Source organism: Glandiceps talaboti, chromosome 21 (genome assembly GCF_964340395.1).
Source record: "Glandiceps talaboti chromosome 21, keGlaTala1.1, whole genome shotgun sequence".
NCBI lineage: Eukaryota > Metazoa > Hemichordata > Enteropneusta > Spengelidae > Glandiceps > Glandiceps talaboti.
The window spans coordinates 7,751,355-7,779,039 of record NC_135569.1 but is presented as its reverse complement, the minus strand read 5'-3'; the positions used below and the strand labels follow the sequence as shown (position 1 = coordinate 7,779,039).

The following is a 27,685-nucleotide window of genomic DNA, read 5'->3' as shown; positions in this document are numbered from 1 at the left end:
TATTAACCCTGTAATGAGTTCGTTTCTGTAACTCTTTGTAACTACATAGGGTGGAAAGCTACAGAAACTCAGAGTTTCCAAGCCTTATTATTACAGAGTTTTACTTCAATCAATGTAGTCATCCTCAATGAAAAATTAACCACTTCAACAGCATGGTTTTTTAAAAATAAAGTGACAGCCCACCCTTTAATGAGTTTGTTTCTGTAAGTCTTTGTAATTAAACCCTACAAAGGGTTAAATCTTCACTAACTGTGATTGAAGTTTTACTTTCATCGACCAGACACTCATACACTGAATAGTGTTATAATACCAATAATTAGTTAGACATTGTACATGACAATTAGTCGATTTTATTCAGAAGTAGTACAGTAACAGTTTGAAATCGTGATTATATTGAAGCACTGATTTTTGGGTGCGGACCTAAAATCAATTTGATTGGATTTATTGTACCTTATTATGTGTAAAGCTGTGTAAACCATTTACCTGTTCAGGGTGCGATAATGTGAGTAAGTCAATTACATCTAACAAAACAGTTTCAGTTGCAGCTGTTTTTTTTCCCTTTTTGCAGTTTCAACAGCACTAGTGACCCCAGCCTGTGTGACCTTTATTGTGAGTAAAATACTTTTGTTCAACCATTTGTAATCCAATATATCTTGTTATCCCAGCTGGCACTGTCAGAGGAGATATAAGACTGTGTTTAGGTCTTCTTAGAATAAGTCATCTGTCTGTTCAGGGGACGGCTTCCGGTTCCAGGATGCATTGCGTGAGACAACACCGCTTATGCTTTGTTTAGGCTTGTTTTGTCTTTAGTACATTTGAAATAACAAAACATTATGTTGAAGACTGATATAACTAACAGTAAAGAAAGTTTAGGGTTTTAGCTGCTAGTTTGGTCAGACATTTGTATGCTGTAATTTCTTTATTTCTTTATCCTTATAGTCATTTACTGTTTATTCTGCGGTATCACCGACCCCACTGACGCCAGAGCTGACCTTTGCGACAATAGCTCTTGTATTTCAACTCAGTGTACCACTGGAAATTTTACCATATTCAATTCAGTGTATCGTTAATGCAGTGGTCAGCACAAAAAGGTTACAGAAGTTTTTCCTGGCAACAGAAGTAGAGGAATTCGAAAACGGTCGTTCGCTCCTAACCAGGGGATTTGATGACATTGACGATGACGATGATGATGATGATGATGATGATGAAAACGTTTCAAATGGAGATATGGTAATATTGCTGTAATAGTTTATCTTTTTGAATATTTATTTAGGGTCTGTTTTTGACACAAAAGTAAATTGGTAGATTTCTTGATATAAGCTGCCCTCAAATATGAATGTTAGGGCAACATAAGTTACCACAAAACATGGAAAGCCACAAGCCCTGCAGGAAATAAAGACATTTTCTTTAAACTTTGAGTTCTGGAGAGTCATTACATGATAATTTATTAATTATATTACACGTGATTGTTGTGAAATACTGGGGTGAAACTGCTTCTTCATGAATTGCTCAGTGGACACCCTTGCCATAGACAGGCGTTTGCCATGGGAGTCAGCATACCTGCACTTGAAGGAAACAACCACCTTAGTGTGACTTCTTGTCAATACTCAGCGCTCATGCTCACACATGGTCATTATTTTCTTGGCATGTATGCAATTTCACCTTCTTAGTATATATCTACCAACAAAAACCCTTGCGAGTCTTATCAAACCTCAATTTTGACAACGGAAGTTTACCATTATGATATTACCCATAAAATGAAATATATGATAATTCAACTGAATCCCCTTTATTGACAGACTACACATCGATATGGTTTGCATGAAAAGGACTCTGCAAAATCAAGTCTGTATAGTAAAATTGGACAAGTCGAATATGGAACATTTGAGAGTGAAACAGCCCTAATTTCAGATGGAAAAACACAAGGCATTTCAGACCACATTGCCTTGAAGGTATTTAACTTCCATTAGCACAGTATGTATGTATGTATGTATGTATGTATGTATGTATGTATGTATGTATGTATGCATGCATGCATGCATGCATGCATGCATGCATGCATGTATGTATGTATGTATGTATGTATGATGTATGTATGTATGTATGTATGTATGTGTGTATGTGTATATATATATTTGTGTGTGTGTGTGTGTGTGTGTGTGTGTGTGTGTGTGTGTGTCAGCTATTAAATTAAAATGGGTACATTCTGTAAGAAACCACAAATCCTTATTAATAATTAATACCTAGAAAAAATCAAGAGTTTCCATGCAAGTTTTGAAATAGAGGTCAAATTTATAGTAATTATTCCCCTGAAATGTGACTGTAGTCTATTTGTATCACTCTAGGCCAGAAAAAGATAGAAAAAATGTTAGGTAGTATATGCCACTTGTGTGTATGAATATAATATATCACGATTACTTGAACAAAGTGTGATGTTTTTTTTTCATCTAGGTAACTAGTGGCAACTTCGCATGGGAAAGTGATGCAAGTCAACCTACTTTGAAAAATATCAATCTACAGGTACCATTAGGTGAGTGTTTTCTTACAAATTCCCAAACAATAATTCAAATCAGATTTTGTGTGAACCATCCCCCATTTAGGTACGTGTATGTACCATTATAAACAGTCCCATTAACAGCAGCCGTTACTGAGAAGATGAAGAAACAGACAGACCGGCAGCATAACCCTTGCATATCCCCTGCTTACTGTATACAATGAATGCTTTGGAATATTTCAGTAAAACAAATCCCCATCTGAAATATTACCATTATGGGTGGAACATGCAACCCGTGGTTACGGTACATTCATTTGGATAAAAAACCCCAACATTTTGACGTTATTGTTGAGAAAAAATGACAATTTGGCAAATAATTTCAAAATTCATTCAACTGCAAGTATTAAGATTAATATTCAAATGAAATGTTTAAAATCACTTGCTTGATCTATTAGGGGCACTGTATATGGTGATTGGTAAAGTTGGAAGTGGTAAATCCTCCTTGCTATCAGCCATATTGGGAGAAATGACGACAATTTCTGGCAGGGTGCAATTTAACAGGTACGAAATGCAAGTGAACGGTATTACATAATAGCAAATATTCCTTAATAAGCAATTCCCCCCCCCCCAAAAAAAAAAAAAAAAAAAAAAAAAAAAATTAATGAAAATCTTTTGAACCTAGCTACCTTATTTGTCAGATTTTTTTTTTAGAAATTGTTTCAACCCTAAGACGAAATACCCATTGGTCACAGTCCTTCTGTGATAGTTTTATGAGGCTTACAATATGTAAATGAAGACAATTATATATGTAGAGTAGAGTAGAATGAATACAATATGCAGACTACACTGTATAAATCTAACGTACAGTCTGAATGTGGTTTAAAAAATAATTTAAAAAATATACTTTGGCAAGAAAATTTACACGAAAATAGAAGTGAACTCGCATCGTATTACCATTTTGAATGTAAAAAATGTTAAGGCTAGGCTGCTGAAACTAGGGTTGATTGGTCTATCGGAAAAACACCATTTTTTCTTTGATCTTAATATAATTTTGGTAATTTTTGGTCTGTAGACGACAGAACAATGTTTCTTACGTCCCTCAGAAAGCATGGATACAAAATGCAACTTTGCGAGACAACATCCTTTTTGGGCAGTCATATGACTATAAAAGGTGAGTTTCAGCAATTTGTCATTTTTTTGTAGTTTAGATAAATACTACATTGCAGTAGCAGCTAGTTTTGGTCATTAAATAGCTTTGTACAATACATTCCTTTCTCCGTTACCTACACTCTGCCACTGGGGGACTCTGTGGCAGAGAATATCCCAGTTACAGCTAGTACAGGTTTAATTATTCAAAATGAAATAGAGTCAAGACTTGCCCATAACCGGCTACACCTGTGCAATGTTTTGAAACTCTCAAACACTTGTCAATTATACACAAATATGGGGATCAACTTGGAAGAGTTGTAAGACATCCAGTTATCCCATCATTTACACACTCGTTGATGTATATAGACTATGCATGAATATCGATAACCGATTTGCTTGTATTGAATGACATATGATTTGGACATGATTTATAGATACAAAACTGTATTGGAAGCCAGTGCTTTACAACCAGATATTGATATCCTGCCTGCTGGTGATATGACAGAGATTGGTGAGAAAGGGATCAATCTCAGTGGAGGACAGAAACAACGAGTCAGCATCGCTAGAGCTATTTACAGTAACTCAAGCATTGTTTTGATGGTGGGTTGTTTGTGTTTCTTAAACGGGAGCAAAAAAGTTTGGGTGGTTTTGTATTAACTTGGCATAACATAACACCATTATAGCTACGTCACTGGTCAATATAAAACTGAAATAACAACGCAAGGAGCAATATGATGTCTACTAGTGCCCAAATAAGGCCATGCAATACATGTCACATTGTAACACATTCTCAGGCACATATTCTTCCCATGGTCAAAGCAAATCACCAGTAGGACTCACTTGCTACATGAATAGTGCCCTACGGAAAATAGAATGCGACTAGTGCAAATTGAAGTCACTATGGTCACTAGTGCATGTTACATGGTACAATATAAGCCAATCAATGAAGACTGTAAGAAAACGATGTGCTACAATTACAATTACTTACATACCCTAGAATATATGAATAATGCACTCATAATTATTTTAAGAGGAAATCAATAATGAACGAGGTGGACTTCTGATGATGTAATCATCACCTGTGATAGCTAAGTCTTGGTATCTGTGAAATGAATCAGATCTAAAATTTTCCCTGTCTTTTTAAAACAGTATGCTGTTCCTACTATGAAACCTTTCACAACCACCTGTTATTCCAATTTTTTTTCAGGATGACCCACTTTCAGCCCTCGATGTTCATGTTGGAGCACACGTGATGGAGCATGGAATCATGGGTCTACTCTTGCGTGAAGACAGGACAGTTGTTCTTGTAACTCATCAAATGCAGAACCTGGAATATGCAAATCTGGTATGTCGATGCCATAGGTCATAATCTGGGCCATGTGATAATACTGTGTGTGTGTGTGGGGGTGGGGGTGGTATTGGGTAGGTCAGACAGTTGTTCGTGTAACGCATCAAATGCAGAGCCTGGAATATGCAAATCTGGTATGTCGATACCATAGATCATAACCTGGATCATGTGGTTGTACAGTGAGGGTATTGGGTAGCTCAGACCTCAGACTAAGCAGGTTGGGAGTAGGACAGGTGCCTTGCTCGAAGTGGAATCGGTCCCAGGTTGAACACAGGATCAATTTATGACCTCAGTTTGAGGTCTGAGCTACCCTTACAAACCTTAAAATCGTGCTGGAGATGTCAAGTTATTATGCTGTCGGCTTTCCCTATTAAAGGAGGGCTACACATTTACATGATTTTTATATCATTATTTTGCACTTTCCATTTTGTCAGGTTGTTTTGATGGAGGATGGACTGGTATCTAGACAGGATAACTTACACGATCTGAAAACACACAACCCTGAATTATTTGCTGAATGGACAAAGCTGATAGAATCAGTCAGTGAATCTGAAACGGAGAGCGAAACCAATGTAGTCCAGGATATCGAGAGTGATAGAGAAAGTCTTCATCGTCAGATCAGCAAAGTAAAAGTCGAGAATATCGTAGAAGAAAGTAAGTATCAAGAATATTTTGAAACCTTGCAAATTATATATTTGAAGTTGTACTGATTTCTATAAAGAAAGGTTATCTAACAAGGCTGGATACATGACTTGCATGACAGCGTCATCAGGAAAGGGTTTGTTGATCTTTAAGAATGCTCATTTTCAAGTATTCTCAGACAAGGTTTACATATTTCACACAGAGTCAGCATATCAATCTGTATCACCCTGTTCTAAAAAAAACGGCTGGCTCAAACTGAAATTTAGTACATGGTGAACACATTCTTTGATGTGGGTGGGGTGAGGTGGTAATAACTAGCATAACTGGCATTAAGAATGTCCCGTCAGTTGAGCCATTGGTAGATATAATGTCCCTGCATGCATATTTAATAGTTTATATCATAAAACTCTCACTGTAAGTGGCACTCTTTATAATGGCACTTTCAAGTTAAACCTGGTTTCTAATTTATCTACAGGTTCCGATCCAGATGGTACATTGGTTTCCAAAGAAGAACGAGAAAGGGGATCAGTATCGTGGAAAGTGTATCTTGCCTATGGAAAGGCGGTAAAGTTACCCCTGGTAGTATTAGTTCTTTTCTTATTTGCTGGTGTGGGTGGGATGCAGATGGCCACTGATTTCTGGTTGGCAGGATGGTCGGAAGCTGGAGTTGGTGACTCTGTGAATCAAACTGTGGTAAGCAGTCGTGTTTGCATATGTTAAACACATATTAAATACATTCCCAAAGTTTGTTTCCTCTTCAAGAAATAACTGACTTTTATGTGTGACTCAACAAGGTTTAAAGTTGTGGAGTGATGATATTTGAATGGAAAAAAACACAGAATGAACAAAGAACCATGTTGAGGTCCAACCCGAGTTCATATCTTTGTTTATTTCATTTGTTTTGTTTTGATTGTATTTTCTTGGGTCGGGGTGGGTATTTTTGCTGCATATGAAAACAAACGTACAGAATTATTTTATTCCAAGTAGTTAAGCATATCTGACCCGGTCATGTGTTATTGGCATAACATTGGCATAACTCAAATCTCCGCTTGTATAAGAATTGCCATTAGATAAGTACATGTATACAAATACCAGGAATCCCCCGCATGCTATCAACTTAACTAAAACCAAAAGCCATAACATGATGCCTTCAAAGGGATGGCACATATCGATATGAATATTATACCGAGACAGTTTCTAAATTCTTGTCACCCACAGAACAAGATGATAGCTATAATTTAGGTTATGCCACTTTAATGCTTATGAAAATATTAATTTTACAATGGCTGACACATTTTGCAGAAGAATCACTATACGAAAAGTCAAATTTACTCACCTTTACCCTACCTGTGACCCACCTAACCACCATCTCTGTCCAGGGGTAGTACGAGACGCAGTACAACTTTTGACTGTCTACAGCCACCAGGTGAGAGATCACCGGGTAAATTAAGTCAAAGGTGGTACTTCGTCTCATACTCACCTCATTTACACATCCTCTGTCCAAGATTTACCCCGGTGGAAAGACGGGGTCAAATATGACTTTTCGTATGGTGAATTGAAATCAATTATCTGTTTCCCAAACTTACATGTGCCGTGTTTGTTTAAAAGCACGTGTATTGGTATATTTAGTAAACATGTTGCGAGAGATAACTAACACCACTGTGGTTCTTGTGATTGCTTTTTTACTTTGAAGCTTAATGACGAAGTTCCTTATTATCTCAGTGTTTACGGATTGCTATTGTTTGGATACATCAGCTTTACCATCATCGCTACCAGCAGTGATATTATCTTTTCACTGTTCGCTGCTAAACGTATACACATTGCATTATTACGTAATATCGTCCATGCACCACTGAGATTCTTTGAAACAAACCCAATTGGTCGAATACTGAATAGATTTTCATCAGATACAAATAAGATAGACCAGGTAAGTAACATTTATATGAGTTTTCAGCTTAGAGTACTGTTTTTCGCCTACTTTCCTTTCGCCAATTATTATTCAACCAATTAGTGGTCTTATAAATTTTGAATAAAATTTACGGCTGTATGGAGAGGACACTTTTCAGATACGTTATCCAATAGGGAACTTGCAATCCACACTGAGCATGCTCAGATACAAAGGACTATGGGATTATCTGTGGTTATCGTAATACCTAATCTGGAGCTACCGATAACAAAACCTCCCACAATAGTCAGGGTAAACTATTCGTGGTTGCAAACAATGTAACAGTATTGTTTACAATACCAATTTATTAGTATTTATTATCACATTTCCCATGATGCAACATTCAACAAGGCGGGTTTGCAAGTTCCCTATTGGAATCTTCGAATTACACATAACAATGAAATAAAATACCAAGGAATATGACTTATGATTTACTTATTTTCTCTATTGCAGAGGTTATGGTTGACAATTAACAATATCTGTGCAGCATTCGTGGTCTTTCTGAGTGCTGTTGTCGTCAATATTGTAGCAGTGCCAATATTTGCTCTCCTCTTTATACCACTGTTAATTCCCTACTACTTTGTACCAAAATATTTCGTCACAACATCCAGGTGGGTCGCCTGTCATGGCGTAATTTTTATATACAACTTGTACTAATAATGATTGATATTGCAGCAGTTATCGCAAAATGTGCAATGGTTATTAAAGTGTACATGCACAGGGTGATACTTTATTTTTCGTTATTATGGTTATTGTGCCATAACTATAAAGGAAAATTGGTTTTGTGATAGTATAAAATAACTCCGACACGAGAAATTGTGTGAAAAATCAGCCACCCTGCCCAGCCGCAGAGCACCTCAGAATGTACTTCTCATTTGCATATGGATAGGACAGATTTTGGACACCGTGACGTCACTCCGGGAACACAATCATCTTCTTTAGTGTATCAACCTTTGCATGTACACTTTAAATGATGTATCGAGTTCAGTGGAACTGATCACAAGGTTTCATGTTAAACACAATAAAGATAACATACAAATATCCTTTATTGAGTAATGTATTCATTTATAGGGAACTTCAACGACTGGACAATATAACAAGATCTCCTGTATTTGCACAGTTCTCAGAATCCCTTGGAGGTCTACAAACAATACGAGCGTACAGGTAAGTTTATGGCTCTGAAACGGCCTGAGAACTCACCCTTCCCGCCCCATTCAACGTTTGATACATTGAAGAAAGAAAACATTCATCAGCATACCCTATGTTACATTATATATGACATGTTGATGCAAAGTGAAAGCTAGTCAGAGTTTTTGGGAACCCTTTGAGTTGTGTTTTGTGAGACCACCTAGTTTCGTTGTGATAGTGGGTAAAGCAACAACTTCAACTTGTCAACCATATCATCAGCGTTGATAAGGTTATTACACATATGCCCTCGCTATCCATTTTACAGTGAATACTCAGAAAAGGCTAAGATGAATGAAAATTGAATGAATTTATGCCTTTATCGAATAATTATATTGCCAATCCTTATATGTTTCAATTATTATATATAATTTAACTGAGTTAACAAAGGTTATTTATTTATTCTTTAGGGATGAAAAACGATTCAAGCAATGCTTGGCTGATCGCATTGATACAAACAACAACGCCCATGTATATGTACAGTTTAGTTTCAGATGGCTGAGTATTCAGATAGTAAGTATATTTATGTTGCCTTCGATATCAGCAAAGCAGGCTGGTTAGTTTACCTGGCAATTCATCTCCCACCCCAATTTGATGTTATCAATTACAGTATAATTTCGTTGTCTGCAATCATAAACTTGATTTCTAACAAGAAAGAATGGGTTTGTAAGTAAATAAGATATGACTTCTACTGTTAAGGTCTTTATTTCAAAGAGATTGCTGCAATATTCAATACCTTGTCTTTTAAAAAAATTAAGCACTTCGATTAAGACTTCGGGCACATATCTAAAGTTATCTGGTGTTATTCTGACAAATATTAACATTGTGTGGGGACACCCATTACAAGTCTGAAAAAATTATTGTTGGGTATGTACGAATAAGTTAGAAATGTTTTTGTACGACTATTGTTGAGCCAGGCAACCATTTCTTTCAACTTGACCGACTGACTTACATTGCATTTACCTCAAAAAGGTGGTCATTTAGTGAAAAGATATCAAGGCAATATTTTACTCATCTTTTGAAGGAGACGATTGGAGCTGCCTTTATTTTGATTTCTGGGATGTCATCTCTGTTGAGTTGTATTCTTGGAACTCTTGAACCAAGTTTAGTTGGAATGTGCCTGTCATACTCGATTTTGGTGAGTATTACAGTAATCTGAAAAAATGTTCACTACCCAATATACTACTGCAAACAGGGACTATATGCGACTGGGTGTTTCAGTCTACAATGAAAATTATTCAAGCTGCAAATAGGGAATTCGAAAAGACAGAACAGTATGTTTTACTCTACAATGTGAATTAACAAAGCTGCAAAAAGGAAATAGGAAATTACTATCAAAATAGTCCAGAAGAATGTTGAGTCAAATATCAACAATTAAAACTAGTGAGATTCAATGAAGGTTAGCTGTTGTTTAGATTCCAGCCACAGGAAAAATGATTTGTTCAAGGCTTTTTGTCGATCAGTCATCCCCAAGCCACCTTTTCAACCCATTCTCGTTTTGCAGCACAATTAATATCCATTGTAACAACTATTAGGACAACTATTAGCACGCTTGTAACATCAATTCTTTCGTGGTGACCTGTACACGTACTATACGTTTTAATTTGTATCTGCATACTCTAATCTCAATACTCTCATGTTTTTTAAAAATAACTATTTGTGAAACCAGAGTGCTGAGCCCTTACACATTCCAAATTCAACATTTGATTTGGCTTATTTGCATTTCATTTGCTTATGCTGCAGAGTTTTTTTAAACACCTTGCTCAGTTATGATTGAGTATCCTAGTCTAGGTTTTGAAGACCCCGAGAAGGCATCTGTTGATGTTGCACTTTAAAACACATGCCATTTCTTTAGCTTGTAGGCCGACTCAATTGGATGGTTCGAATGCTGGCTGAATGCGAAATGCAAATGAATTCGGTTGAGAGAATCGAATACTACACACATGTACCTACTGAAGAATATCGAGGTATGGTAATTCCATAATACAAGAATATGTAGTTTTTCACTAGTGATGGGTACAAAAAACGTATCTAGGTATACCCCCGAGTATCTGTTTTTTTGCTGGTTTATTTAATTATTTTATTTGTCCTTATACTTGTCGTTCGTTTGCTTGTTCATTTGTCATTTATTTGATAGTTTATTTATTTATTTTGTTTTGTTTTATTTTGTTTTGTTTTGTTTTGTTTTGTTTTGTTTTGTTTTGTTTTGTTTTGTTTTGTTTTGTTTTGTTTTGTTTTGTTTTGTTTTGTTTTGTTTTGTTTTGTTTTGTTTGTCACACGGTTCCTGGGTGCCCTGTGACTAAACCTGCTTCCACATTAGTATCAAATACAGTATTTTTTGCGTTGCTGGAAAATCTTGCATACAATAGTACATATTAAACCTGGTGACATGCGAGAATTATTTTTTATAAAAAGAATCCTCTATCCGGGGGATAAATGGCCAACAGTGTCACATCCGGGTAACGTTGATGCAATAAACATAAATGTTGGCACCGGGTTACTAAATAAACATACTATAGGCATCATGCGACTCAGACAACTAATCATGGTCTCCATGGAATACACTGAAATTGATAATCCAAGTTCGTAGTCTGAGTGGCGAGAACCATTTGGTCGACCACCAGTCTAATACTTAGACAACCTTTATTCACACTTCATAGTTTCTTGTCGCACCTGTTGCAATCGACAATGACATCACTAGCATGGCATCATGCGAACAGAAATACCCTAATTTTCACTTTTGCGAAATTTTTAATGCTATGGCTACAAATATTGTTGCCATGTTAACTACTTACAATAACGATTTTCTAGTTTCAAACATTGTCATTTATAGACTCTTAATTTCTCCTCAATGAATAAATAAATATTATGGCAACTTTAATAAAGAACTTACACAACCCTACAGTGTTTATAAGTTAGCAAAATAATGAAACAGCGTAATAATCCAATGAATGATACATTTTCCTCAGACTATTGTATATATAGACAAAGTGAGTTGCAGTGTGTTAATGAAATAATGTGTATCCACCAATGAGGCTTAATTTTCTTCTAAATCTATCAATCACGTATATAACGTATGATCTTACAGGAATAGTTTGTCCACCACATAACTGGCCAGATAAAGGGAATATCCAGGTAAAGAACATATCAGCACGGTATTCGACAGAATTACAACCTGTCTTACAAGATGTTAAAGTGAAGTTTGCAGCTGGTAGCAAGGTAATTATAAGCTTTGTTTGATTATTCATCTCCATAGATTAAAAACATATGTCAGATTCTTTTCCTTTTCTCCTGCTGAATCCTGTATGTAAAGTGCATGGGATGTGAAATGTATTGATAATCTACTGTGGTAAAATAAGCATAGTATCCTACGTATAAACTAGAACACTAATTCTGTATACATGTGTTTATTCATGTATTCACATTGTATAGATTGGAATATGTGGACGGACTGGTAGTGGTAAATCATCACTTACTTTAGCTCTATTCAGACTAATTGATACATATAAAGGTAAATATGTCACTTATAATGCTCTAGATATACTTGATGTTTACTTACTGACACTTAGAACTGTCTTACTTAGTTTATACTGATATTTCGTCTTGCAACGAATGATCATTACACAAATAACAAGCTAGTAAGGCAGGGGTGACAGCAGAAGATTTAGAATATCTCAGGAAGTTATACATACATACATACATACATACATACATACATACATACATACATGCATACATACATACATGTACATACATACATACATACATACATACATACATACATACATACATACATACATACATACTAATATATTCAAATGTCCCCTCTAATAACAATAATGATAATAACAACATTAAATAAAATTACTTCACTGTGTCATTGGTGCAATCTCTTTTGGTTGCGAAAAGATGGTCTTCGTGTTTGCAGTGTAAAGCTCCTAAGAGAGTGTCCACTGACACCTCTATTGTGATGATTGGTTGAAATTACAATAAACGATTTAAACATTCTTTATAGTCTTGAAACAAAATGAAAACGCAACGAAAACACAACTCTTACTGACAGTTGTTTAGTAGATGTAAAACACCATAATAACCAAAGATATCTTTGTTTTTATTTAGGATGCATCATTGTTGATGACATTGATATCAGCCATGTACCACTATTAACCCTACGCCAAAGACTTGCCATAATCCCGCAAGACCCAGTGCTCTTTTCTGGAACGATCAGGTCAGGATTTCCAGGATTTCACACTTGCATTTATGAAATAAAGATTGAAAAGATGGGGACTTCCATTCAAAGTGTACATTTAGTATTATGTTATATTTTGGGGACAGTGTTTACTGTTTCTACTTTTCTATCCTCATTAAGTATGGTACCTTGGCAGACAATAAGTCCTAATTTAGATATATAACTATAACACTTCTCTTCAAGGATTGTGTGTTGATGTTGAATATATGTCTAGCTCTGTTACTACTATTGTATCTGTCTGTATCGGAGCCTTCAGTAATTACAAGGGATGGGGGTCAGGCATGGGCTGTCGTGTAAAATGTGATTCTCCCCCGATTCCATTGTGCTAAAAAGTGACCCTCCCTCAATTTCCCTTGTCTAAAATATGACCTTCGCCCGTTAAAATATTTTAGAAACATGGTTGAAATGCTGTCAGACACAGACATAGTTTAAGGCAAATTTGGGCTGATCATTTCCATGGTTACAAGGATGCTATAGTAAAAGTAAAACATGTTTACAGCACCTCATATATATAGCTAATAGCAATGCAAAGTACAGGTCCAACTATCATAACAATATTAATTTCTGAGCATCAATAAGTGTGCACCTACCGGCTATATTGCGTGGATATTGCATAGGTGCCAAACCACAAAATGCTGCTAAGTCAGACAATACAGTTAGTCAATTTTGCCCATTTTCTAAAATGTGGCCCTCCCCGAGAAACAATTTGTAAAAGGTTACCCCTAATTCCCCCGGCCCTCCCCCTTGTAATTACTGAAGGATCCCTTAGCATGGCAGAACAAATCTGTGACATAGAAGTGCATTGTTGTGAGGGAGAACGACCAAAATATCCCATATCTTCTCTCCGAATGTGCATAAACTTGGGTTGTACATAGTGTAGTACATTGTATATGTGCATTCTATTCTGTGTTTGTGGTAACAATTTTATAAGAAATTCTGCCTCCAATGGCGGCCATATTTAATAAGATGATCAGTTACGTGGTATATGCTAATACACTGCCTATAGTACTGAAGGGTTAAGCTAATTAAAGACAATATCAAGGGGAACTCTGGTATTATTCATCTTACATAGATACAACTTGGATCCTGAGAGTGAACGCAGTGATGATGAATTGTGGGAAGCATTAGAAATAGCTCAATTGAAAGAAGTTGTGATAGACCTTGACAAACAGTTAGGTAAGGCATTATCAAACTTTATCTATTAGTGTTCATTGTGGGAGTCACATATATAGCTGGAATTGAATTCATATTAATTATAAGTTAAGTGCATTTATAAATGAGGAAAACAGTTACTATAATAGCCCTCTGTGGGTGATAATATTATAACATCATTAATCTGTAATTCGAGGTGGAATCACATTACTCTACAGACGAGGTCCAAGCAATTAAAAATTTAATTGAAATAAAAAACAACAATAGTCATATCAAAGAAAATCAGAAAATAGCTAATTTGGAATGTTTTCAGGTCTTTCAATGGTTATGCACAAATTATTTCTAAACTCTACTTCATTCATTACCATATATATATGCATCTCACCACATTAGTTAATTTATTCGTAAATGACAATAACCATCACTGACATCAATGGTAATATTTCACTGATAGAGGGCGGAATTCATTGATGACCTCCATCTTGAATGTTTAAGTGTTTGCACACTCGTGCCAAGGAAACCAAACATTTAGCTCGTGAATAGATATAAACTAAGCATAGATTTGTATATAAAGTTGTATTTGGCAGCTTATACTTGCTAATGATTTAAGTAACCTTTTCTTGTGCTTCAGATGCAGATGTCTCGGAAGATGGCGAGAATTTTAGTGTTGGTCAGAGACAACTGTTCTGCTTAGCAAGAGCATTTCTAAGGAAAGCTAGAATTTTGGTTATGGATGAAGCCACAGCGTCCATTGATATGAAAACGGTTCGTATGATATTTAAAGATATCAACAATAGGGAACTTGCAAACCCGCCATGTTGAATGTTGCATCATGGGAAATGTGATAATAAATACTAATCAATTAGCATCGTAAACAATAATATTACATTGTTTGTAACCACGAATGATCAATTCATAGTCACCTTGACCATTGTGGGAGAATTATTTTATTGGTAGCTCCAGATGAGGTATTACAATAACCACAGATAATCCCACAGTCCTTTGCGTCTGAGCATGCTCAGTTTGGATTGCAAGTTCCTTGTTTATGGCGTCATATGCCATGATACAATTGGTAGCTGCAACCTAAATTCTACCATATATTCAAATTGCTTAGTGCCATGAGGTATCGTTCTAAAATGGCCACAGGTCAATTTAATGCAAATGATTATGAATTACAAAAACCAGTCTTAATATAAGATTGCCAATCATTTCAATGTGACAGCCAACTAGGTATGCTATTAACTTTCACAATTTTGGACATGCCCATATTTACTGTCCAAATAAAGAGTGTCTGTCGATAATAAACTATTATTTTTTCATTTATATAGGATGCTATTCTACAAAGTATAGTAGCCACAGCTTTTGCCGATAGGACTGTGTTAACTATAGCTGTAAGTATACTTGTTTTATTATTTGCAATAACTGATCAAAACAAAATAATGAAAACATTACATTCATGTCCAAATAAAAGCTATGCCAGAAGATATGTCTGGTTAGAAATGTGGTACACTTATTATGGAGTATATGCATATCTATATATCTGTCTGCCTGTCCATCTGCCCGTCCGTCTGTCTGTCTGTCTGTCTGTGCAAATAGGGTAGATTTTTAATCATTCTCATCGACATTAAAAGAACACTACTTTCAGGACAAATATTATGGATCAAAAAGATGTAAAAAAACAAACAAACAAACAAACCAAATTTATATTGATAGTAAAGATCAGTTTGCATAATCAACGCATTCTAGATAAGTGACACATTTTCAAATGCAATAACATTTTAATGCTGTAAATAAGGTTGACCTAATCCAATGTTAATTACTCAATTAGTCTCAATACATAAGATCACATCAGTAATTGCCAAACCAGCTGTTCATGTCACCTTAAGGGTAGCATTAAGTTTACACCTAGGCTAGTAATAAATCAATGTACATGGATTCCAACCATTAATTTGAGTTTCTTTCTTGTCATAACCTACAGCATCGGATATCTACCATAGTTGACTCTGACTCTGTATTGGTGCTAAGTGATGGAAGAGTAGTCGAGTACGGGTCTCCAAAGACATTGTACAATAAGAATACAAGCATGTTTGCTTCGTTGGTGAAAGGAAAAAAATAATGTATCAGTAGTTTGCCCATATTAGTGTCATGTTCTAAATATTTAAAGTAGATAGGACATTTGCATGTGAGAATACACAGGGTTGTCGGGTATCTTTACTCAAGAAACCATAAGGCCAACATTGGATTTATATTAAGTCGGTACCGTAATAAATTATCATCCCATCAATTCGCATCGACTGCTCTTGTAAATCAACCACCCACAGAGTCTTAGAAATGTAATTATTTTCCTAATCCTTGCTTCGACCACAAAAAATCAATGTATTTCTTTTCCATTTTTATTTCAACCACCAAATATAACCATCAGTTGGGTGATTTTATTTTTCCGTATCCTAAATAAAAATGAAAAAACTTAAGAATGATTGGCAACGAAGAAAAACTGATTAAAATATTTGACTCATCTTACAATGTGACTTGCAAAATTGCAAATTAATTTTCATAATTTAAGTTAGTCTACCACAAAAAATCATAATTATTAAAACCTGGCCGAATTGATGGGATTATTCCAGTAGTTATAGCACATTTCTCACGATGTTTTAAGAGTTTTATATTTGACCTTTTTTTTAAACATATCAATGCAGATGCAGGAAATAAAAACATCATTTGATGCATATGAAAGTAGATAGCTTGTTATCATATTACTTCAACAAAGATTCAAATTCAAGATCACCTTTATAAATCACTGCCTCCATGTAGGATAATACAGCGTTACCTTTTTATGAGAGTACCGGTATGACTAGTCTGTAAGATACAACATTTGTGCTAAGCTATCACCCAGCACTGGGTTTAGAAGTCTGATAGGACTGAACAACATATCCAAGGGTAAACTATTGTAAAGTTCAGCATCTGAGTTTGTGTGGGGAAAAACTTAGGCTGGAGTACAAGATATACATATATTTTGAAATTTTTATTAGCAATGATCAAAATTTATTAACACTTTTTTGAAATTTATTTTTAAAAATAACAGAGGTTTTACCCAAAGAATATATTTTCTGATAAGTCATTTCTTCATTTATATATGTAATTACATGCCTTGATTGTGTATAAGCGATTAAAAAAACCCTTTTCTATGAGTTGGATATATGTTACTCAAGAAATAAATTGTTTCATAAAAGTTAGCTACAGTGTGAAGCTGGATTTTCTTGTATTTACATTGTGGCTTGGTGTGCTGAATAGTGTTAGTTAACTTCATTGTTATCTCCTATAGATACTAGACACATAACACTGTATATATAAAATGCAAATTAAGTTTATTATGAACTTTTAGATTCATCTGAATTAGTTCCCAGTTGTTTGTTTGATTGATTGATTGATTGCTTGATTAATTGATTAATTGATTAATTGATTGATTGATTGGTTGGTTGGTTGGTTGGTTGGTTGGTTGGTTGGTTGAATGGTTGGTTGATTGTTTGATTGATTGATTGTTTGATTGATTGATTGATTGATTGATTGATTGTTTGTTTGTTTATTTATTTATTTGTTTGTTTGTTTGTTTGTTTGTTTGTTTGTTTACTTAATTGCTGGGCGGGTGTTTGTTTGTTTGAATTAACTCATTGACTTGTGGCCTCAATCCCCCCCCCCCCCCATCCCCATGTACAGGTGCTATGTAACATATAGATATTGAAATCAAGGATTGTTATTGGGGGCAAGTAAAACCTATGAATTCCATTGTCTGTATGTATATAGTACCTCTTCAGCCTTCCCATGTTTGCTAAATGTATATATATTCTGTAAAAGTGAAATAATTTCAAAATCAATACATGTTCATTATTTGAACACTAGACTATTAAAGTTTAGTTCAGTGTACCATACAGCCCAAAAAGTGGGTTTATTACTCGGGGGATTACTCTGCTTTATCCATCATCCTCTTATCGGTTGGATGGTCGTCTGACCCTCATTTCCCGCCGAAATATCCATATTGAACCACTAATATATAATATTCAATATACACGTCACAATTACATTAATTATATCATCTACTCGTAAATTTGTGTCTGGTGAAATAAGGTCTGAATTAAGAAACGCTCGAGTAAAGGCTATACCAGTATTTTCTGCTGGAAAAGTTGTGACAGTGTTCCGCGCATGCTCAATACCCAGTTTGTAATGATACGTAGTGGTTGTGCCGGAGGAGTGCTTTATAATCAATTTTCTGGAATTGTGATGTTTGGTCTAAGCATTGATAATCAGTATTTTTCCGAATATTTCCGCATTATTTTGACTTTCTTCTTTATGAAGTGTCTTTATTCTTTTGGTTCGATTCCATGCCCTTCAAATCGCTCTTTTCCGTCCGGTATCATGTTAATATGAACCGTTACATTTTGTTTTGTTTCAACATTTATAGCACTTGCCATGATCTCCGCACCACCGAATTTGATTCGTAACTCAATCTCGCGAGATTTGCCCGTTGTTGCGCTGGGTGGAGTTGGTATGGCAATATGTGTGCCTTCCTCACTTACATGAGGCTCATCCACATATTTGGCATTCTCTTCGTCTGTAACATAGAATATGAATTTGGCCTCTTTTTGTGTTGCTTCAATCGGATTGAATGTATAGGTGCGAACATCCCCAACTCGGATCTCTTCGTTAATGACTGCGAGCCGTCTGAAAAGCTTTTTGCAATATGGGCCATTGGTGGTTCCGAACCGGTAATCATGTAAGTGATTCCTCGGGTCGAATTTTTTGCAAACACTTATTCCGTATGTCTTGCGACATATTCGTTTCTGCACGATTTCTGGCCTCTCGCCAAACATGACGGCTCCTTTTACAACGGCCAAACTAGCCTCCGAGGGTATCAAAATTCTGTAGTTGCGACCAAACTCAGACCGTAATTTATGTTGTAAAATTGGAGATTCGGAAAATCCTCCAACCACGAACATGCACGAGATGCCACGAACCTTTTCCTCTTCCAAAAGTTTTTGCAGATGACCAATGATGGAATCTAGAATCGCTTTGTGGAGGCTCTGCATAATTTCTGCACTCAGCTCAAGTTCACCTTCATCGTCATACTTTACATCACTTAATTTATAGCTTTGCCTAATTTTGTCATTCATTGAGACGTTACCAAACTTCTCGTTGTATGCAAGAATGAAGGTGACGGGCAAATGCATTTTAGTTGGTTTACCGGTTAGTGCATTACTCGAACGTTTCTTTATTTCCAGTTCCCTAATCATTTCTAACCATTTCCCCGGGAAGTTACTTCTGTATGTTTTGATGAATGACTCTCCGAATATTTTCGAAAGCATGGTCTCGTACTCTTCTTCTACCTTCATTCCTCCCCACGGACCACCAGTTGGTCTGTACAGTTCTTCTATGTGATCGTCCTTGGTAACATGGTGTACTGTTATATCGACAGTTCCGCCTAATTAAAACATATTTTATGGTAATTTTCAACAAAACGGTACATTAGCAACAGTGATTGCTGAACTGTTGAGACACATCATTATCATTAGTCATCATAACAACAGCTTGTCTTGAGAACATTTTAACTGATTCAGGCAGCCACACTACAAAGAATCGTTATCACATACACACATGAGTGTTAAATTTACATAATTCTATGTACATTGCATGTACATTTTCACATCCCACTACACTAATCATGCAAATCATCTGATGTTAACTTCTATTTTCATCTCAGTAATATGTGTACATTTACATAATGACTTCATTGTCATGATCGTAAGACCGTACACTGTGATCAATCAGGCTTTTGGGCAAACATTTTCAGTACTTAATTAACAGCCTTTACACTGTTCTCAAGACAAGCTGTTAGTATGATGCGAAGTACGACCAGTTAACGCGGTTTTTCAATGTGAACAGGGTAAGGGTACATGTATGGCTCGGAAGTAACATAAATAACTATTACTATGCATAATATAAGACCATAGATCAAATAAGATGAGTAATCGAGTATTCCCTGCCAATACCATTTTAAGGTGGCTATGCTTCCGTCCACTACATACTAGATAATAAAAATAATGACTTTATAATTAGATTTAAACTGAATGCCTCCTGTAAGGGCAAAACCACAGAGTTTTGGTCTTACACGCATTGTTGAATGCAAAATTCTGAGTGATAGGTATTATATGTGATGTACCCCTTAAATGGAAAGTTAATTATATGAAACTATATGAAATGTTGAGATTGTATAGTTAAAATATTGCCTAATTATCGAGAAATATTTAATTATGCAAATTAACCATTATGATTATAAGCTATATAAACAAGCTTTCAAGCATACATGACATGTGCATCTTTACCCTGAATACATATACTAAACTATCTTAATATATAGGTTGCATTCTAAAGATGTTATCTAATCATCAAAATGATTATTTATGCAAATTACACATCACAATGAAAATCTACATAAAAAACTACATCGAACACACGTGATTTGTTATGGTTGATGTGTGTACCATGTGAAATGAAATTTGAAGTTCACATTCCTAATTACCAAAACTCATTAATTAGCAAATTACTAATTAAAACTAAAAACTATACCAACAGTCTTTGTAGGATAACTGTGCTCTGTCATGGTTGATGTGCCAAATTATCTGGAATTTGAAGTGCATTCTATAAATATGACTTACTTACAAAATGTCATTAGTTATTCTAATTACTATGCCAACAGACTTTATGATTGGTAATGTGCCAAGTGTTGCAGAATTTGAAGAGTGCTTTCTTAAGATATAGCCTAATTACTAAAAACATCAGTTGTGCAAATTACTAATCAATGTTCATTTGATGTTTATCACAATCTAATCAGTTCTTGTGATTTGCATATTGAAGATGTATAGTAAGTTTCATTCAGGTGTAGTACTTTTTGAGATACCGTGTCCAAAGACAGATACACATACATACATACATACATACATACATACATACATACATACATACATACATACATACATACACATACCCACGCACACACACACACATACATACATACATAAATACATAAATACATACATACATACATACATACATACATACATGCATACATACATACATACATACATACACACACACACACTCACGGACACACAAACAGACGAAAGCTTAACATAACCTCCTCTTACGGGAGGTAAACATGAGTAGTAGACCAGCTATTTTCGCAGGTAAGACATTTAGTTGGAGGTGTACAATTGTTGTTACCAGTGGCCCTTTTCTTACCTTACCTGGTAATCATTAATGCCGAAACTAACCCCCCTATCTTTGCATTTGAACATACCCTATTTGGGATCAATATATATTTATTTGTTCACTCTGTCACTGCTACACCAAAATAGAGATGTTTTACGAGCTACATTTTACGAACTTATACAGTGTTCATTCGCGTGGCAATAGTGCAGAAAGCACAATATCATGCATGAACAACAATCCTCGTTGACGAATGACCGTAATGTAGGACACATTTAACTAACCTCCAGTATCTACAAGCACGTAGTTGGTGTCTGGTTTTGCTATGATGTTACCAATGCACACTTCTCCCTTCTCGTCTAAGAAGTCCCTCATACTACGTTTACGACAGTTGAGTGACGCAGCTTCCGGTTCGAGAGCAATGATGAGTTGATCTGATGCATCCTTCGAGACCAATCCAGCCTGCAAAGAGAAAGAATTACGTTCTACCTCGCCAAAGCCAAATTGAAGGCGTTCGAACAAAAATATGCGATTCATACTTTGGTGACAACGTTTGTGTAAGCCATTTCTCTAATGTACTCAAGCATTCAAAACTGTTAGTATTTTTCAATTTTGTCATATATTTTGCATAATGCTGGTACAAATTCGACAGTATTGGAAACCTACTCACAAAATAAAGTTGTACCCCTGAAGTTGTACCCCTGGACCCTGGTCATACCCTGTAACATGCTATGGTACAACTCTGTGTTAGTGTAAACGACACATGGTTGGGACAGAGCTGTGAGTACACTGCTGATACATTGATGTGTCTTTTCTATGTGTGATAGTAACTGTATATACATGACTGTACACATGGATGTGTATACTTGTGTGGTCTGATTTGTCATAATGTAATATATTTACACAATGTACTATTACTATAACCTATTTGTGAGAAACTCTCAGAACTTAATGTTACCCTTATTCATACCTGTACCAACAGATCTGCCACATGTATGTGTTTCAGTCACGTGATTACAGCAATGTGGTACACAGTCAGAAATTACAAACGTATATGCATACTTGTGTCAATTGAACTCTCATATATCTTAGATTACAGCTCTGAAATCTACAGAATCAAATCTACATCTGAAATCTGCAGAACCAAATCTACAGACTCTGGAACAGCACTTGTCTCACGTACGGTGTTACAGGATCTGTACAAGGCCTGCTACAGACGTGTCCTATCCTGTTCTGTGACTTGCCATGCAGTATATTTTCTAGCTTTCTTTTTTACTTTGAGTATTTAAAATCAATCACGTACCTCATAAGCTGCTTCTCGCATAAATTTTTTGGCTGAAGATGTCCAAATTGCCGGCACTGTTAATACCCATTGGATCTTTTCTGGTGGCAACCTTTCACCAGCCCTCTCAATCATGACTTCAATGGCTTTTTCTTTCAAAAAACGGATTGCATGAGCAAACACCACTATTGCCTTGATATTATTTCCATTTTGTGCCGTCAGGTAAAACTTGTCTATTACCTGAAAGTATGCGATATCAGAGCATTTTAATAGTTATCACAATTTGTTCTCATTCTTGTGGAATTCTCACACCTAATTGGTCTTTTCTTGATTTCAGCACAACATTTTCTTAAGTTTCTATACTTCAAACATGTCCAGTTTGACTCACTCCTTGAAACACAAGGGAAATATTATTTTCTATAAATACGAAAATCAGAGAAGTAGTAAACAACCTGAAAAACATATTCAAGCCTGTATGATTACATTTTAATTTCTCAGACCCTTGAAAGAATCTCCCATTCCAATCACAGTATAAACCGCACTATATATAATACAAAATCAAATGCCACTGTAAAAGTGTACATGGTTAGTTTAGAAATACATGTAGTATTGCCTGCTGGCACATACAGGAACTACTATGATTGTAAAGTGTTGATGGGGTATCTAGTTGTGAATGAACTGATAAAGACATACGAGACAGATGTTCACTATGCTAGTACTTACTATGGAATGATACTTATTTAAATATATACAAATGGATATAACGATTAGTTACACTTTGATGAGCTAGATAGTGGTCAATCTGATTAAAATCCGATGTAGTGTACCACAGCGCGATTTTCTTTTGGCTGTTACATTTGTTCTTTTGTGAGCTCTCATTATATATATCTGTCAAAATACCATATGTTTTCCTGAGCTACACGTGAGGGCTGAGTGAATTCATTCAACCAGCGAAAACGGGCTATACACCGAAACATACGGGTACAGTACTTCAGAGCACTCTGTTACAAACAGCGCTGGAGCACAGAGCACAGACCACATTAACGATGTTATTGTTTGGTCAATCTTTTTCAATTTCGAACGTTCAGCGCTATATTGTAAGATTGATTCTGATTGACTACTCGTAAGTACGATATTGGGTTCAGGAAAACCTATGGTATTGGGTGAGATATATGTAATGAGCGCTCACAGAAAAAAACAAACGACAGTAAACGTAACAGCAAAAAGAAAATCGCACCGTGGTACACTACATCGGATTTTAATCCGATTGGGCAATGGTATGCGGATCACTATGACCACTTGGTAGTCGCATGTTAATATATGGACACTGCAGTGATCAACCCACAAACCATTAGATGAATATAATCCCCACATGTAATAACACCCAGCTTTCATTACATGATACAAAATATATTGTAATGTGGATCCCCACCTTGTTTTGTTCTCCGTGCAACTTCATCTTAAATCTCTCAAAATACAAATACTTCCTGGCTTCACTTGCTGAAAGTGCCATGAATCGCTGCTGGGCCTCATAACCAAAATTATTAAAAGTTTCGTCTGAATTTAAGAGTATACATGTTGGTGTTTTGGTGTTGACCAATCCCTGTTCCACTCCCCACCCTTTACTAAGTTGGATTCCTCTTTCACCACGTCGGTATTCATTATTGAATGCAAAGGCAAATGTACTGTGTGTTGTACCGAAGTCAATGGCAACAACGGCTACGTACTTGACAGATGGCATCTTTGTTGTGCGTGATATTAACTGTAATGAAATGTTTATGAAAGGGTACATAATATGAATGGTGTGTTTGGAAAACAATGCTGTACATTGAATTGAGGTTAATAAAATCTCTCTCTCTCTCTCTCTCTCTCTCTCTCTCTCTCTCTCTCTCTCTCTCTCTCTCTCTCTCTCTCTCTCTCTCTCTCGCTCTCTCTCTCGCCCTCACATGGTGAACACGGAGAAGAGCTCTGCATATTCTGTATTGGTTTCCTACAATTCGAAAGTTATTTCTTTCTTATTTTGCTCCCTCAAGACTGATAAGACCTTGTATAGGTCATATGTCGGTTTTTGATAACCCTTTTTGCTTCCGTCTCTTGTGATTACTTTGGATTTTGATTTAGTGGGTTGGGTCGGCAAGCCACGTCAATATGGCTTCCGCCCAGTCAGCGACCCAGGCCGAAGTCGCCGACGAGGACATCGAACATATCTTTTCCAATTTGTCCATGAGAAATGGCTTGAAAATGAATAGCATTGATGGCGCGACTGTTAATGACTATGTTGAAGGTGTTGCAAGTTTATTAGGTCCAAGTGCTGTTCTTGCAGCCTCTTGAATGAACAAAGCAGTTGTTGTTTGTGTGAGCACCGCTAAGTAAGTCAACGAAGCATGTGTACAAGAGGTCAATGTAAAGGACTTCTTTACACAACCAAGCCCAATGGTTCAACCGGCTACAAAAGTTATCATATCCAATGTTCCACCTTTTATATCTAATGCACTCCTCTCTGAAAAGCTTGGAGAGTATGGTAAAGTCCTAGAACATACTTTCAGATTTATATCACTTGGATGCCGTAGACAAGACCTAAAACACGTTAAATCTTTTCGAAGGCAGGTGTACATTATCCTTCACCCAATGTTTAAAAACTTCGACGGCGTTATTCGTGTCTATCACAAAGGGAAACAATACCCCGTGTACATCTCTACTAATGAACTGACATGTTTTCAATGTAAAGCAAAGGGTCACGTTCGAAAAAACTGCCCACAAAACAAAATCAATGAAATAGTTTAAAAAGACGACCAAACCCAACCCACTGAAAACGCAAATGACAACAACAATGATACCACTTGTGATGGGGATGATGACGGGAGTGTAACACGTCGCTCATCCCCTGATGACCTAACCGATAACAACGACGACAACAGCCACCAGAAAACAACAAATGAACAAATTATACCAAATGAAAACGGAAAAAGAAATTTTTCCACCGACAGTGCTGAAACACACGACACGATAATCGACAATGACACAAATCACATAAACATAAACACCAATCACAATGAACCCCTCTCTACCAACTCTACAATTGAAACAGATGTTCCAATGCCCACACAACAACATTCACAGGTGCAAGAGTCGACAAAACGAACAATTGACAATGTTGATCGGGACAGTGACGAAGATCTAAATATCACTTCGCTTAAATTTACAGAGATTCACAAAAAACTCCAAACAAAAGCGAAACTGAACAAACCGAGCACCACAGACACAAAACAAAAGACGACGACGACGACGCCGCCGATGATGGAACATGACCTCCCCATCACACAAAAAAATATATGTACAAGTGATACGGAACTCGATAGCAACTCCGACGAAAGCGATGAAAATTTATCACAAAACAACGCAGCGGCTGCGCAAAATCTTGGCGCACTCTCTCAGTGCGACGATATTCCATCACAAGAAAAAATAGACGTCTCTCTCTCTCTCTCTCTCTCTCTCTCTCTCTCTCTCTCTCTCTCTCTCTCTCTCTCTCTCTCTCTCTCTCTCTCTCTCTCTCTCTCTCTCCCTGCGCATTGTTGTACACTGGCAAAGTCAGCACCACCTTTAATGCGACGTCTCTGCTTTACTGTCACGCACCAAGTGAAAACAATCACGACTAAGCAAGTGGACTAGAATGGCCACAGTATGGTATCAATAGTTCTTCTGTCACGCCATTCTTTTGTGACAATATATACATTGAACAATACTCAGTACATAATTGTCTATGGAGTGAGCTTTTATGCCTATCAATGGGTTAGCATTGTTGAAGCAGCCAGGTCAAGAAGGGGTAACTGGTTGTTTTGCGCATAATATTGTTGGCGTCGCCTTCCCTTTCTCCCTTGTCATTATATATAACTCATAAGCTCATATCAGTATATGGTCTAGATACAAAAGTTACATCTATATACAGATTTATCTATTGGCAGTATTATGTTGACACATACAAACGCCATTTATGCGAGTGAAAAACGTATTAAAGACATTTAATTCAAGGTCAATTTGTTCATGTGCTCCTATTTGAAACTAGGATTTGGGATTTGGCAGGATAAATCCCCGAGGCAAACAAATCAAGACTCTTACTTTTTGACAAATTCCGACAGTGTTCCATAAACTTCCTCGACTTTTACATAATGTTGTCAGGTGTGTCTGACTCGTAAACTCAAACCTAAAGAAACACATATTCTTATATATTGTAATGATTCTGTCTTTTCAAGACTAACACGATTCTTCATATAAGTTAATATTGCAAAAAACATCGAATATCTTACCAGAATCCTCACAATTCTCTAAATCCGGTCACGTTCATAAAGTTATGTGGTTTACGTCGCAATCAAAAATGGTCTGATATTTTAATGCAGAAGGAAGTATCGTTTGTCAAATATACAACACCAAACGTCATTAATCCGTAACTAGGATACCATTGTTTTGTATACGCGGGTCGTACCCCGAACTACTGGATCGTAAAATCCGTAGAATACCATTGTATGTGTACGGACCATGTCATGGTGACGACATGGTTTGTCTGGTTTGTCATTTACAAAAATAGAATAACCCAGTACTCAGAACCACCTCTTTTTAGTGGTCTGAGCCCAGTGCTTTATGACATGACACGGTCCTTACATCGGAGCGCTTCATGAATATCATAACTGAATTTCCTCCTCAGCTCACGTCATTCAAGCAAACGCACTGGCGTTGTTTACCAAGCGGTATTAGAAGTGGTTAGCAGTTCGTTTATTGAGCTTGTGTCACACTGCGCGATCGTCCATACCGTACCCTTCTCCGTCACGTCTACAGCTAGTTCAAGGCTTGCGTCAACGCGAGTCGTTAGACTATAAATTTGTGTGTTTGTCTACTCAGATTTACACTCTCCGTCGAGACCCAATTTGAGACTACTTTCTCCAATGAACAGAGGTTTATTTTTTTGCTTTACATCTGTTATTGTACCC

The 27,685-nt window shown here is 36.3% G+C and overlaps 2 protein-coding genes across 2 annotated transcripts in view; one reads left to right on the top strand and one right to left on the bottom strand.

Annotated features, from left to right (window-relative positions):
- The window catches only part of LOC144451551 (ATP-binding cassette sub-family C member 9-like), a 26,954-nt gene extending 9,607 nt beyond the window's left edge, over positions 1 to 17,347 (top strand). Inside the window, exons 8-30 of the mRNA XM_078142429.1 lie at positions 569 to 609; positions 940 to 1,230; positions 1,800 to 1,952; positions 2,452 to 2,530; positions 2,950 to 3,055; positions 3,567 to 3,665; positions 4,078 to 4,243; positions 4,851 to 4,988; positions 5,426 to 5,645; positions 6,109 to 6,326; positions 7,327 to 7,560; positions 8,032 to 8,189; positions 8,650 to 8,742; positions 9,174 to 9,276; positions 9,788 to 9,901; positions 10,619 to 10,730; positions 11,852 to 11,982; positions 12,196 to 12,274; positions 12,883 to 12,991; positions 14,085 to 14,188; positions 14,796 to 14,929; positions 15,493 to 15,555; positions 16,143 to 17,347. Coding sequence (XP_077998555.1) covers positions 569 to 609; positions 940 to 1,230; positions 1,800 to 1,952; positions 2,452 to 2,530; positions 2,950 to 3,055; positions 3,567 to 3,665; positions 4,078 to 4,243; positions 4,851 to 4,988; positions 5,426 to 5,645; positions 6,109 to 6,326; positions 7,327 to 7,560; positions 8,032 to 8,189; positions 8,650 to 8,742; positions 9,174 to 9,276; positions 9,788 to 9,901; positions 10,619 to 10,730; positions 11,852 to 11,982; positions 12,196 to 12,274; positions 12,883 to 12,991; positions 14,085 to 14,188; positions 14,796 to 14,929; positions 15,493 to 15,555; positions 16,143 to 16,280 — 3,083 coding nt within the window. The 3' untranslated portion in view covers positions 16,281 to 17,347. The remainder of the gene's footprint in view (positions 1 to 568; positions 610 to 939; positions 1,231 to 1,799; positions 1,953 to 2,451; positions 2,531 to 2,949; positions 3,056 to 3,566; positions 3,666 to 4,077; positions 4,244 to 4,850; positions 4,989 to 5,425; positions 5,646 to 6,108; positions 6,327 to 7,326; positions 7,561 to 8,031; positions 8,190 to 8,649; positions 8,743 to 9,173; positions 9,277 to 9,787; positions 9,902 to 10,618; positions 10,731 to 11,851; positions 11,983 to 12,195; positions 12,275 to 12,882; positions 12,992 to 14,084; positions 14,189 to 14,795; positions 14,930 to 15,492; positions 15,556 to 16,142) is intronic.
- LOC144451552 (heat shock 70 kDa protein 12A-like) lies at positions 14,757 to 27,183 on the bottom strand. The gene is made up of 5 exons (XM_078142430.1): positions 27,008 to 27,183; positions 24,136 to 24,465; positions 22,725 to 22,943; positions 21,706 to 21,883; positions 14,757 to 19,637 (listed from the first exon to the last, which is right to left on the bottom strand). Exons 2-5 carry the CDS (start codon positions 24,442 to 24,444, stop codon positions 18,520 to 18,522), a joined length of 1,824 nt encoding a protein of 607 aa, XP_077998556.1. The 5' UTR covers positions 24,445 to 24,465; positions 27,008 to 27,183; the 3' UTR covers positions 14,757 to 18,519.
- Between the last annotated feature and the right edge of the window lie 502 nt (positions 27,184 to 27,685).

What these genes read in the sequence shown, in the direction of transcription:
- LOC144451552 (XM_078142430.1), bottom strand. Translation starts at nt 24,444, where the DNA reads ATGCCATCTGTCAAGTACGTAGCCGTTGTTGCCATTGACTTCGGTACA. An exon ending in TGCACGGAGAACAAAACAAG is followed by an intron (nt 22,944 to 24,135) that starts GTGGGGATCCAC and finishes GCATACTTTCAG; the next exon opens with GTAATAGACAAGTTTTACCT. An exon ending in CGTGCTTGTAGATACTGGAG is followed by an intron (nt 19,638 to 21,705) that starts GTTAGTTAAATG and finishes TGTTTTAATTAG; the next exon opens with GCGGAACTGTCGATATAACA.